This window comes from Rhincodon typus, chromosome 39 (genome assembly GCF_021869965.1).
Source record: "Rhincodon typus isolate 14 chromosome 39, sRhiTyp1.1, whole genome shotgun sequence".
In the NCBI taxonomy this organism is placed as follows: Eukaryota; Metazoa; Chordata; class Chondrichthyes; order Orectolobiformes; family Rhincodontidae; genus Rhincodon; species Rhincodon typus.
The window spans coordinates 2,288,440-2,300,155 of NC_063370.1; the positions used below are offsets into that span (position 1 = coordinate 2,288,440).

The 11,716-nt window shown below is 42.5% G+C and overlaps 1 protein-coding gene across 5 annotated transcripts in view; it reads left to right on the plus strand.

Moving 5' to 3' along the window:
• Nucleotides 1-11,716, plus strand: part of bicra (BRD4 interacting chromatin remodeling complex associated protein) — a 122,434-nt gene that overhangs the window by 74,936 nt on the left and 35,782 nt on the right. For 4 of the 5 annotated variants that reach the window (XM_048618133.1, XM_048618134.1, XM_048618136.1 and 1 more), the window contains exons 2-4: nucleotides 536-677; nucleotides 5,723-5,768; nucleotides 8,866-8,908. In XM_048618133.1, coding sequence (XP_048474090.1) covers nucleotides 659-677; nucleotides 5,723-5,768; nucleotides 8,866-8,908 — 108 coding nt within the window. In that variant the 5' untranslated portion in view covers nucleotides 536-658. The remainder of the gene's footprint in view (nucleotides 1-535; nucleotides 678-5,722; nucleotides 5,769-8,865; nucleotides 8,909-11,716) is intronic. The other variant, XM_048618135.1, reaches the window with a different exon arrangement.

An 11,716-nucleotide genomic window follows, 5' to 3' on the forward strand; every position in this document is an offset into this window, starting at 1 on the left:
TCTATGTCCTTTCTCAAACTGTCTCTGGCTGTGTTTCTGTCTTGCTGCTCCCGATTCTGTGTCTCTGTGTTGTAATTTTTTTCTGTCTCTTTCCCCCAACATCCCATCCCATTCTATCCCATCCCATCCTAGTGCCATTACACTGTGGGTTCTTAGCGCATCAAATTGCATTACACAGATCAAGCCTGGGGTGAACTGTCTCAACGTGCCAGATCAATTCCGCTACCTATAATGACCAGAGTACTGCCTTAAGACCCACACTGTGTGTGCACACGCGTTCCCCTGAGAGATGACTAAACCATAGAAAATGTTCCTTCTGCAATAAATTGCACAACCAGTACCAAGTCACAATTGAACAATTTACTTTTAACAAAACTAATAATGATATTGAGTTACAGGGCAATGGTCCAAGTGTATGAGGCATTTTTACTCCATATGTAACTGTGTGGTACCATCTACTAAATTTGTTTTGGAGAGGGGATTTTTTTTCTCTCTCTGATCAACAGAAGGGTTTTAATAATGTATTTTTGTACAGGTAAAGCATTGCTACCAACTGGTACGTGACGTAATGTGGGTATTGTGCAGTCCCTGGCAGGTTCTACGCTGGAATAGGGGACCGAGACACGACTAAAGTGCCAGGCGAGATTGCAGGATTTGTATGATGTCTGCTCGTGCAGGTAAATAGATGAGGTTGCTCGGGAATGTGACACCATCTCCAGAGGGATTTAGCCCGGAGCAGGCTATTAGAAGCTAAAGCAATTTTTGTATTGTTTATTTTCCCACCTCTTGAAATTTCCTGCTCTTCTAACCTGAAACATGAGGATAGTCTTTAGTGCTGGTGACCAGTTTGTCCAACAGGAGGCCGTTCTCTGAATATTTTATTGGTTCGTTCGCGGGGCTCGCTGTCTGGGCTAATATTTATTGACATACCCTTGAGAAGCTGGTGGTGAGCTGCCTCCTTGATGTGCTGCAGTCCATTACTTGTAGATATACCCGCAATGCCATTAGGGAGAGTGTGCCAGGATTTTGACCCAGCGACACTGAAGGGACCAGTTTGATTGGTGAGTACCTTGGAGGCGAACTTGCAGGGGGTAGTGTTCCCATGTATCTGCTGCCCCCCTTTTTTTTTTTTAATTCATTCATGGGATAAGGCACCACTGTTTGGGCCAGCATTCATTGTCCGTCCCTAGTTGCCCTTGAGAAGGTGGTGGTGAGCTGCCGCCTTGAACTGCTACGGTCTATGTTCTTGTCCTACTAGGTGGAAGTGGTTGTGGGTTTGGAGGGTGCTGTCTAAGGAGCCTTAGTGAATTTCTGCAAGGCATCTTGTAGATGGTACACACCATATGTGAATCTAGCTGGGGAGGAATGAAAGACAGGGGAGGCATTTCAACTCTGAAGGATTCATCATTAGCCTTGTCATCTGGCTGTGTCCTTTTTAATGCATATCCACATCTACTGGATACTAACTTAGTGTCTATGTTGTTTTCTAACACAGGCTTTCTAATTGAGAGCAATTTATGATTTGTTGCCCTACTTGGAAAGTGTTATTTAAATTCAGCTGTCTACTGAAAGTAAGTGTGTACTAAGCAATGCTGCAATTACAGCAATCCCTTTCCTTCTAGACTCTATTCAATGGGACAAAAGTTAAATATCTTTTATAGCACTTTTCAACATTATGCAGTTGTGAAGAAGGGGAAGTCCTGTGGGTCAAGAAAAACATGAACAAGATCATGTCTTCTGAGATGCCTCTGCATTCACTCCCAAGTTCTCCCTACTTCTGTCTTCACCCCCTCACACCCAGACACCCAGTAGCAACAGCACATCAGACAAAACCACAACATCCAACCCAACTGATTGAAATTCACTCTATTAACAAAAATCAAATTGAACTTGCCAGTGAGATGTCTAATCTCCCTTTTGGCCCCCACATCCATCCTAACTTCAATACACCCCAATGGTCCACTCTCACTTCCTGTCAGACATGTATCTTGCGTGCGTTCCGTTAGTCTTAATGTTTTGCTTTGCTTATGAGACTGGTACTATGCAATGGAAAGCTCTCCATTTCAGATACACTCTCTGCATCAAGCCAAAATGCAGTTACACAGTAAAGCTCCCTTCACCATGCTCCTTGATGGGTTTTGGGCCCCAAGTTCTCTCTGATGTGACACTTCGCAGTTCCCCACCCAACAGCCATCCAGTGGCATCTGAAGTAAGATTGACAGCTGGTTTTGAGTTTCTCTCTGTTTCGGTACCCACTACGATCTGAAGGTGTTTTGACTTCTGACAGCTCAGTGGTTTAGGGAATCTGATGCTAGATTTCAAATCCTTGACTTCCAAAACTGCCTTAGAAAATTATAAATTTGAATTCGCTAAATCTTGATCTTGCAGGGCACCAGATTGTCATCATAACTAACTACATGATTGCATAATGGCATTCTGTAGCACATTAAGTCTCTCAGTTGTGAAACAGCAGAACGTGGGAAATAGGAGCAGGAGGAGGCATTTCAGCCTGCTGAGCTTGTGCTACTATTCAAGCAAATCATGACTGATCATCTACCTCATTATCAATTTTCCTCACTATCCTCCCATCTCTTTACATCATTAGTACCAAGCCATATTTTGATTTTTGTCTTCAACAAGCTCAATAATTGAGCTTCCACATTTCTCTGGGGTAGAGATTGATTAAAATACAATCAGAATTCGTGGAGAAAATCTGGTACCTAGATCAACCAGAGAAGGGCAAAAATTCCTATGTTCCTGGAGCAGGTGACTAGAAGTGATGTGAATTTGGTCCCCAAGTTGGTGCAGTGCATTTGCATCTGTACAGCTGCAGAAATCCTCAGGCAGCCTAGTATTCTGTTTACAATTACACCGGTGCCCATCTCTGTTCCTCATTTTCCTAGCAACTTTCCTCATGTTACTTCAGAAAGGACACAAAATCTTTAGAGAGGTTGCAGGAAAGAGTCATCCGAGAATGGTTCCAGGGATCTGGCACTTACTTTCATATGGATAGATTGGAGAATCTGGTACTGTTTCTTGTTGAGATGGAAAGTTAAGAGGTGATTTGATAGAGTTGCTCAGAATCATGAGGAATCCGAACAGGGTAGATAAAGGGGAAATAGATAAAGGGCAAGGAATCGGAGGCACCAATTTAACATGGTGGACAAAAGAATCGAAGGTGACACAGAAAAACCTTCTTATGCAGATGTTAGTTAGGATTTGGAATGCATTTCTTGATACTGTGGTTAAAGCGGCTTCAATGGTGGCAAGCAAAAGGGAACCGGACAAGCACTTGAAGAGGTAAAGATCTATTGGGGTTGGAAAAGGGCCGAGTACCAGGGTACCTTAGTTGCTGTTGAAACAGCATGGACTCAGCAGGCTGAATGGCCTCCTTCTCTGCTGTTATCATTCTGTGAATTTACAATCATGTTGATACTGCACCTTAGGATGTTGGATTTCAAAGGTAGAGTGGTTTTCCTTAAGATTGTGGTAATTCAGTATTTTGATCTTATCGACAGCACCAACATAGAGAGATGTGAATCAACCAACTGATAATTGACATTGTTCAAATGCTTTATGCAAGCAAACCCATGTTGGAAATGGGATTAGGAGTAAGCCCTTTAGCCCAATATTCGACCAGATTCTAACTGATCATTTCCCTCAGTGCCATTCTCCTGTACCATCCCCATATCCCAGAAATCTATCCATCTTTGTCTTAAGCATATATTCAATTTTAATTAACAACTCCCATTAAAGAGGAATATCAGAACTATAATATTGGGTGTGTTTTGGTAGACAAAACCATGGGAATTCTTGCACCCCAAATACTACATTAGAATGCTAGAAGGAGCAGGGCATGTTGATTGCTGGGCTGGACGTGACTCACTGCTGCTTTCATAAGTTTCAGTGCTTGGATGATTTAAGTGTTGAAGTTGATTTGATTTTGTACCTCTCTCCTGAAATTGGCAATGTTTGCCGGTGCGCTTCATAAACATAAACTTTTGTAAAACTGTGACAACATCCTAACTTGCAGCACGTTCTGTTTTTCTCCCCATCACCCCTGTGCTCGCTGACCTCCATTTGGCTTCTAACCTGGTAATGGCTCGCTATTTTAAAAACTCGCATCCTTGCTTTCAAAATGCTCTTGTGCCTTCACCTCTCCGTTTCTCTCTTACCTCCTTCAACCGGCCAAGATGACTGCACTTCTTTGAGGCTGCCTGGGCTCTAAACTCTGGAATTTCCTGCTTACATCTCTTTCTGCCTTTGAGATGTGCCTTATATCTACCTCTTTGATCAAGCATTTAGTTGTTTTATGTGACTCAGTGTCAAATTATGTCTGATAATGCTCCTGGCATTGCTTTCCTACTCTCAAACCAGAGTAATGCTTAAGACTAATATTTTTTTTTAAAAAATGAGTTAGTTAAATCACATTTGGATTAAATATGCCTAGCTATGTAGTTGTATTGCAGTATTGTCACGTTCTACCTTGACTGTGTGAATGCCATCTTATCTCTTTTGTCTGCTTTACATTCTGCATTTCAATGCAAGACTGCATTGATTGCATTTGTCTGGCTAGTGGTCATGGTTTTCTGAGGATCACAGTGAACTTCCATTACCACAGCAGATTAATGGCAAAGGTAAATCCAGGGGCTGCTTATACTAATAGTCAGCAACCAGCTCTCTCGGAAAATTGAATTAGATGCTTGTACGGGGTAGGTGCAAATATTTTGAGTCTGGGACCTCAGCATTTTTCTCAGAGTGCAGATAAAAAGCAGCAAGGATTTTGTTTTAAATGTCTTTCCCAAGGGCCTTGATTTTGGGACTTTTCAGTATGTTGAGATCCAGTATTGACAGCAATTTCAGATGGTGGCCCCAATGTGGGGGTGAAACCAGGTAATGACGGAGAGAGCTAGCATCTCGCCGGAAATTTAACACGACTGCATGCTTGGGATTAACACCAGATTTGTGTAATTAGCCATAAATTAGAAAGAACGCTAGCTGTGACTCAGTGGGTAGCATCTTCACCTTTGAAGCAGAACACCTCGGATTTGAGTCCCACTGTAGAGACCTGAGCAGAAGAAAATTGGGTGCTCCAGCTGTAGTACTGAAGGTGTACTGCATTGTCAGAGATGCTGATTTTTGGATGATGTATTCATAGAATCCCTACAGTGTGGAAGCAGGCCATTTGGCCCATCGGGTCCGCACTGAACCTCCGAAGAGCATCCCACTCAGACCCACCCTATCCCTGTAACCCCTGCATTTCCCATGGCTAACCCACCGGCCCTGCACACCCATGGATACGATGAAGAATTTCCCATGGCCAATCCACCCTAACCTGCACATCTTTGGACTGTGGGACGGAACCGGAGCACCTGGAGGAGAATGTGCAAACTCCACACAGACAGTCACCCCGAGGTTGGAATCGAACCCAGGTGCCTGGCGCTGTGAGGCAGCAGTGCTAACCACTGAGCCACCATGCACATTCAACTGAAGCCCTGTCTGTCCCCTCACTTGGGCATAAGCATTCTACGGAATTATTTTCAGACAGGCAGGAGAGTTCTGGCCAATAATTGCTGTTAATAATTTTGACACTTCAAAAGCACTTCATTGGCTTAAAGTGCTTTGGGATGCCTGGAGGTTGAGGGATTCTATATAAACGCTTAGTTCCTTTGTAAAATTGGTATGGCAGTAGCACTTTAGTTATTGTGTTTTGTTTTCACAGTTGACATGGATGATGAAGATGGACGTTGTCTGTTAGACGTAATTTGGTATGTATTTCATCTCCAAAAAAACCCCTAAAAAAAGGTAAATAACAATGACTGTTCGCTTTCATTTCCTCCTCCCTGTGTTTGGGGCAACCTTCAATTCATGTGAAGCTTGCTGTCCCTGGCCAAAATACTGTAGGGAGTTGGGGCTTTGTGTCATTCCAGTATAGCAGCATTTCTGTTTGATTATTTATGTTTTAACAATCTGACGAGCAAATCGAGGGGTAGTAATTGAGTTTCCAGCTGAGGATTGGAGGGATGTTGAAACTGAAGATGGAAAGCTCCGCCCCTCCCCGCCAATACTTTCACTCCCTCCCGTCAACTATACTTCGTACAATTTATTCTGCATGAGCTTTCTGACCAGAGAGGGCATCGCAAAGGAATTATTTCAGCAGCTGAAAAACTGCTCAGGTTAATTTAACATTAATAGTGGGATATTAATTTATCTTAATTAATCCTTAATTTCCCCTACCTTAATGCAGCAGAAGCCAGAGATTTGAACGAGGGAGCCACCATGCTCATAGCTGGAGGGTTCTAACCTGTATCAATGCAGGAACGGACTTCTGATCAGACAAAGCAACAAAATGGGTCAAATATATAACGTTTTTAAACGAAAAGTCCCTGTGTGATCTCTGTCATGAAGGCTTGGTGATTAATTATTGCATGAAGGGAATAATCCCTCAGTAACTGTAGTCCTGCCTTACTTTCAGAATCCACTTAAATGTTTGTCTTAATTAATTGCACACAACAAAATGAAATAGTGGATCTGTCATCCAAACTCCTATTGGTCTAAGTTCAAACTCCACTTTCACTCCTAGAATTCATTGCTGGTTTTGTTGAATTCGATGGTTTTGTAAACTTCAGGTTTAACTGACTTCTCATTAAAGAATCAACCACACCCCTAAGAGTTTTCTGCTCATAATTCTTCCTGTAATTTTTTTTTCTTCGTTTGAAGATGAGAATATTTACTGAGGTGTGGAATATCTTCAGAACCTAAGCAAACCTATATACTTGTCAAACACTTTCAGGACAGGTACAGCATGGGATTCTTTACAGAGTAAAGCTCTCTCTACACTCCCCTCATCAATCACTCCTAGGGACAGTGTTTGGGGTAAAGCTATCTCTACATTGTCCCTATCAAACACTCCTAGTACAGAGACAACACCAGGTTAGATACAGAGTAAAGCTGTCTGTACACTATTCCCATCAAACACTCTCAGGACAAGGACAGCACTGAGTTTGATAAAACGTAAAGTTTTCACTACACTCTCCCTTTAATATAAAAAAAATCACAACACCCAGTTATAGTCCCACAGGTTTATTTGAAAACACAGAACTGTGGAGCCTCACTTCTTAACCTGTTGGACTATAACCTGGTGTTGTGTGATTTCTGAATTTGTCCACACCAGTCCAACACATCATGGCCTTTAATGTAACTCAGACCAGCATTTAAAGAGATGTCCCCTGCTGGGCCATTATGGCATTACAATTTTCTCACTACGTACTTTTAGTTTACTTATGTTTTCACGGCTGAATCAGTGAATGGGCTGAGGCTATAGGTCCTCATTTGATGTTGGACGTTTATAGACAACAGAGACAGGACACTTCTAACGTTAGATGTATTCAAATGTGTTGTAGGGGATGAAAGTCAACAATTGTCTCTTCCCTACTTAGATTACAATCACTCTCTGTGTGCAGATTGGATTTGCATTTTTTTTAACATGAATGAAGGCTGACTGGATTTTATTTATCAGTTATCTTTTACCCTCATGGTTTTATGTGCCAAGAATTTTGCAATGTAAATCCTTTGCTAACAGAGTGGCTGTTTACTTTTGTTTTAAACAGCACAATACCAAACGAGAAGTAAAGTTTCCACAGTCATGCCTTCCTCAGCTTGTTCCACTCTGAGGAGCACTGACAGCATACTTTCGATGCTTACCTTTCTTAACTATTCTTAATCTTTTTAGTTGCAAAACTACGTTCTGACTAAATTTCCGGAGGCATCCTCAGTCAATAAAACCCCTATTTTGTTTGAAGAAAGTAAAGTTCACCATCAGTGTATTCTTCTTGGAAGACTACAAGACATAGGAGCAGAATTAGGCCATTCAGCCCAATGAGTCTACTCTGGCTTTCGATCATGGCTGTTATGCTGCTCAATCCATTCCTTCTCCCTGTAACCCTTGATCCCCTTACTGATCAAGAACATATCTACCTCACTTAAAGACAGTTGATAACTTGGCCTCCACAGCTCTTTGCAGCTATGAGTTCCACAGATTCACCACCCTCTGGCTGAAGAAATTCCTCCTCATCTCTGTTCTAAAGATTATCTCTTCACTCTTACACTGTACCCTTGGGGTCTCAGTCTCTCCTACTACTGGAAATATCTTCACCACATCCACTATCTGCAGGTCTCTCAGCATTCTGTAAGTTTCAATCAGGTTCCCCATCATCCTTCTAAACTCCAAGTACAGACCTAGAGTCCTCAAACACTCCTCTTATGACAAGCCTTTCATCCCCAGGATCATTCATGTAAACCTCTGCCAGCACCTCCTTCCTTGGATACAGTGCCCAAAAGTGCTCACAGTATTCCAAATGCAATCTGGCCAGAGCCTTATACAGCCTCAGCAGCACATCCCTGCTCTTGTATTCTAGCCGTCTGGAAATGAATGCTAGCATTGCATTTACCTTCCTATCTGCCAGCAGAGCCAGCATGTTAACGTTAAGAGAATCCTGAGCTAGGACTCCTAAATCCCTTTATTGTATTCTTATTTTTGTTGCTTTTTCCAGACAGGGCCATAACTAATGGTTAAACCATTTCAGTTCCTTTTTGTGAGCAGAAGTTAATTGACCTGAAATACACACTTTTTCTCTATCTCCACAGATGCTGCTAGACCTGCTGAGTATTTCCAGTATTTTCCATTTTTAATTTTTGGTTTTCCAGTATCCTACCGTATTTATCTTTTGTTCACATGAGTGGTTTGTTCCTTTTTATTTCCCTGTAATCAGTTGGCATCTGTTCCAATCACTTCTAGCTTTCTGTGGTTTTCTGATGTAATTGGAAAGCTCAGCTGTTCCTGATGTGTATCTTTTCCCTTTCCAGTGACCCTCAGGCTCTGAATGACTTTTTGCATGGTTCAGACCAGGTGAGTATAGTTTGCTGCTGTACCAAAACTGGAATTGTACTTGTGTGTGTGGTGTTTGCTGGGAGAGTCCCATGTGTTTGTGACCTTGGTTTCAATGATTTGGGAAAAAAAGTAGCTTTGGAATCTTGCAGTTCAGTTCAGCCTATCATATGTTTGGCTGTTTGAAAAAGTTGGGCTATCTAATTTTCTGCGCCACTTCCTTCCCTAAGACCCTGCAACTTGGTTCTCTCTTAAGCACCTGTCCGGTTGCCGTTTTAAAGTTTCATGGAATAAGATTCCCTTTCAACAATTGTTTTTCAAATCTGTGCTTCCAACCGTCTCTGAAGAAATGTCTCCTTTTTCCCGTTATTGTAAATCTATGCTCACCTGACCCACTTCCAATGGAAAGTTTCTCCCCAGTTACAGTCATTAAATCTTACAGCATGGAAACAGACCATTTGGTCCAACTAGTCCACATCGACAATGTTCCTAAACTAAACTAGTCCCACTTGCCTATGTTTGGTCCATATCCCTCCAAACCTTTCATATTCATGAACTTACCCAAACGTCTTTTAAACATTGTAACTGTGCCTGCCTTCATCACTTTCTCTGACAGTTCATTCCACTCATTAACCACACTCTTGTTTTAAAAAAAAGTTGCTCCTCATGTCCTTTTTAAATCTTCCTCCTCTCACCTTAAAAATATGCCCCTAGTTTTGAACTCCTCCACCCTAGGAAAAAGACCTTTTGCTATTCACCTTTATCTATGCCCTTCATGATTTTATAAACCTCCTATAAGGTGACTCCTCAATCTCTTACGCAGCAGTGAAAAAAGTTCCCAGCCTATCCAGACTCTCTTTATAACACAGACCCTCCATTCCCGGCAATATCCTGGTTAATTTTTCTGAAGCCTGTCCAGTTTAATAATATCCTTCCTATAGCGGAGCAACTAGAACTGTGCACAATACTCCCAGAAGAGGCCTCACCAATGTCCTATACAAACAACCTCAACGTTATGTCTCAACTCCTATACTCAAAGGTCCAAGTAATGAAGGCAAGCGTGCTAAATGCCTTCTTAACCACCCAGTCTACCCGTGCTCCAGCAAAACCCTTGCATGTTCAAAATTATCCCTTAAACTTGCCAGTTCCAAGGAGAACAATCTCTGCATTTCCAATCTTTCCATTTACTGAGCTCCCTCATTCCTAGATAAACCAGCTGTGCATCCTCTCCAGAATTTTTTCCTGGAGTGCATTGCCTGAATTGAAGATTGTACAAGTGTTGCAATATGCAGTTTCCCACAAATGTTTCAAGACTACAGATTGTTGCCAGTGCCCTACACATGACTTTTATGCAACCCACACACCCATCTACTTCATTTCTGTTTTATTCCCAGCAGATGTCAAAATCCAGTTTGCAACTTGACAAAATATCAAATCTTATCCCTAAATTCCTTGATTTTTGTTCTCAAAATGTATTATCTTAATAAGTAGTAGTATTATAAGTAGGCCACTCAGCCCACCAAGCCTGCTGCACCATTTGATTAGATCATGCATGATCTGATTGTGATCTTTACTCTTGTTACCTGCCTGACCCCCACAATCCTTGAATTCCTTGTACCTCGAGAACCTGTCTGAACTCAGCCTTAATATAATTAATGATCCAGTCTCCGTGTTTTTATTTTGGGAAGGAGAGTTCCAAATATTAATGACTCTGAGAGGAAAAGTATCCCCCTTATCCAGTTCATAAATGGGGAGATGCATTGTTTTTGAACTGTGCCCCCCCCCCCCACTTCCGATTACTCCCATGAGGAGAAACATGCTGTCAGCATCTGCTTTGTCAAATCCTTTTTGGAATCTTGTATGTTTCAGGAAGATCACCTCTCGTTCTTCTACACTTCTTAATTTGATCATAATGACATCCACACCGCAGTTTCTATGGGTGTTGGGAATTGTACATGTCTGTGCTACAATTTGAAATGATTAATGAAGTGGATCCTTCATTTATACCCAATATTTTACCACCACCCCGTGCCGCTCACTGGTCAAAAAAAAAACCCCAAAGTAAGCCCCTGGCCAAGTGCAGGTTTTCACTCTTTGAGGTTTCCTGGTGCAACGGAGAGAAGGGTCTGAGTCAGCTTCTGCTGACTTCCTTCCCAAGTCTGTGTGGCTCAGTTTTTGTTTTTGTTTTTTTTTCATTTTTTTTAATCTGTAAAGCGTCATTTTTTGAGTGTGCTTTCACTTCCCTCTGTGGTGAAGTAGCAGTGGAGCCAGTGTGAAGCAACTGATTTAGTGATACTGCACCTTCCTGTCCCTCCGAACACTGATACCTGATGAGTCACATCCACTTCCATGTTTGACACAAGGCCAGAGGGGTGTGTCAGTGTCTGCCTCAGTTTATTTGTCATAGAATGACCATAGAATCCCTACAGTGTAGAAGCAGGCCATTCAGCCCATCAAGTTCACACCAACCCACCGAAGAGCATCCCACGTAGACCCACCCCCTACCCTATCCCTGCATATCCCACCCTGGACACTTTGGGAAATTTAGCACAGCCAATCCACCTAACCTGCATGGCATATCCACCTAACCCGCACATCTTTGGACTGTGGGAGAAAAGCGGAGCACCAGGAGGAAACCCACGCAGACACAGGGCGAACGTGCAAACTCTACACAGACAGTTGCCCTAGGGTGGAATCGAGCCCGGGTGCCTGGTGCCTTGTGGTGCTAACCACTGTGCCACGTTGCTGCCATATTTACTTGTCTTGCTTATCCTTGTGCCCATGATGCCAACCTGAAGCCTGGCACATGCCCTGCACAATGCTGCCGCC